Source organism: Orycteropus afer, unplaced genomic scaffold (assembly GCF_000298275.1).
Source record: "Orycteropus afer afer isolate SDZICR_OR568_19922 unplaced genomic scaffold, OryAfe1.0 scaffold00538, whole genome shotgun sequence".
Taxonomy (NCBI): domain Eukaryota; kingdom Metazoa; phylum Chordata; class Mammalia; order Tubulidentata; family Orycteropodidae; genus Orycteropus; species Orycteropus afer.
Window position 1 is genome coordinate 1,274,843 of NW_006922125.1, and position 2,127 is coordinate 1,276,969.

At 42.3% G+C, this 2,127-nt stretch overlaps 1 protein-coding gene across 1 annotated transcript in view; it reads right to left on the reverse strand.

The window, feature by feature from the left end:
• RBMX2 (RNA binding motif protein X-linked 2) overlaps positions 1-2,127 on the reverse strand; it is a 14,528-nt gene that overhangs the window by 2,979 nt on the left and 9,422 nt on the right. The window contains exon 6 of the mRNA XM_042782946.1: positions 11-126. Within this exon, the coding sequence (XP_042638880.1) occupies positions 11-126 (116 nt within the window). The remainder of the gene's footprint in view (positions 1-10; positions 127-2,127) is intronic.

The following is a 2,127-nucleotide window of genomic DNA, read 5'->3' on the forward strand; positions in this document are numbered from 1 at the left end:
TGATGAGGGCGTCTGAGCCCCACAGCCCTTCTCCTGGAGGTCTTTGGTCACATTATCCAACTCTTCTGAGTCCTTAGGAGTACGATAGTTAGACACGTGATCCACTCGGATGGTTCGTCCTTTAATCTAAACAACATAGGCAATGTTTCAGCAAAGATGGCCTTCCTAGCAAACAGTCTATAACTATCTGACTCCGGACACAGAGCACCATGGCTTGAACCATATCCAATACTTTCATGTTACTTACATTTCTGGTGAAATCTCTCAAGCAGACCTGCCTAACTGATGTGTCACAGCATGGATTTATTGTTGCTTAGTTGTCATCAAGTCAGACCTTGGCTCATGATGACCCCATGCACAATGGAATGAAACACTGCCCTGTCCTGTGCCATTCCTGTGACTGGCTGTGGAATGGATCTCGGTGATCTACAGGGTTTTCACTGGCTGATTTTCAGAAGTAGCTTGCCAGGCCTTCCTTCCTAGTCTCTCATATTCTGGAAGCTCCACTGAAACACATTCAATATCATAACAATATGCAAGCCTCCACTGACAGGTGGTTGGCTATGCATGAGGTTTACTGGCCAGGAAATGAACCCAGGAGGTGAGAACTCTACCACTGACCCACCACTGTATAACCAAACCCAGTGCCATCCAATCGATTCCAACTCCTGGAGACCCTATAGGACAGAGCATAACTGCCCCCATAGGTTTTGCAAGGCTGCAAATTTTTACAGAAGCAGACTGTCTCATCTTTCTTCCATGGAACAGCTGGTAGGTTTGAACTACTGATCTTTCCCTTAGCAGCCAAGGGCTTAAGCACTACACCACCAGGACTCCACCACTGCATAACTACACATGAATACACTCAGCCCTCAGGCAGCCAGGTGGGCCCTGAGGCAGCTGAAGTCCCTGGACTTTCACACAAGTATCATCAAGTTCTCTATGTCCCGTGAACTGAGAAAGCACAAGGCTCAGAACAACTGCAAGAGTTTGAGATGCACAAACAATGCGAAACCCCAATTTGTAACCTTTACCGTACAACGTTCCCTGGGGCAGCCTAGGTGCCAGAAGAAAGCCCTGAAATCCAAGGACCTACAGCTGCTTTCTGAGGTGTCTGGCACAGCCATTAGGATGAGGCACAGTCAGACCAATAGCTGGGAGGGGGAGGAAGCTAGAAAAGGCCACTTTCTTCTTTTTTTTTAAATGCATTTCATTGAAATATAATTTATGTACAGTGAAATACACAAAACTAAAAGTGACATGGGTCAATGCATTTTTTTTCAGTGTTCCCTCCCCCCTCTCCAACCCCTGGCAACCAACAAAGAAAATTTCCCTCCATATATAACCTTTCCTTGACCCTCCACAGCAACGAACTAATACAATATTTGGCTTTCTGTGATTGATTTATGTCACTGAGCATAATGTCCTCCAAGTTCATCCATATTATGTGGTGTTTTGCAGACTCTATATTATTCTTTAGTGCTGCATAGCATTCCATTATGTGTATGTAGTCATCCACTGTACTGCTATAAATCTTGAGATAAGTCCCTTGCCAAATATGTCATTATCGGCAAACATGAATTTGTTGCTGTCATTTTTGTTATGTGCTTTTTTGTGGTGTCAATTTCTTTGTTCCATATAATTTTCTATGCTGAGCAGTTTTGTTTATGAATCATGTTATCACTTCCTTCATTGCTATTGTTTTAGTATTTGTTGAATATTTAGGCTGGTCCTCTTTTTTGATGTGAAGGTTTATAATTTTTCTTTGAGGTTATCCTGTGATTTATAGTTTTCTTTCCAAGTTTAGAACAGTCCGTTCTATCTTGTAATTGTCTTGACTTTCCTACCATCTAGAAGTTCTGTAATGACACAATATTTTCCCTCTTTTTGGTTTGTAGTTGTCCTCATTTGTCAATTGATGTCTCTAGTTCCCTGTTTACAATCTTGTAGGCTTCTTTACTTTGGATACTTCCATAGTTTGGTTGGTTTCTGGGTTATGTCACCATGTGTGTTAATGGTGAGCTGTTGTTTGCTGTTGTTGTTTCTCTGTCCAAAGGACTCCCTTTAGCATCTCTTGTAAGGTTGGTCTGGTTTCAACAAATTCCCTTAATTTCTGCTTATCTGGAA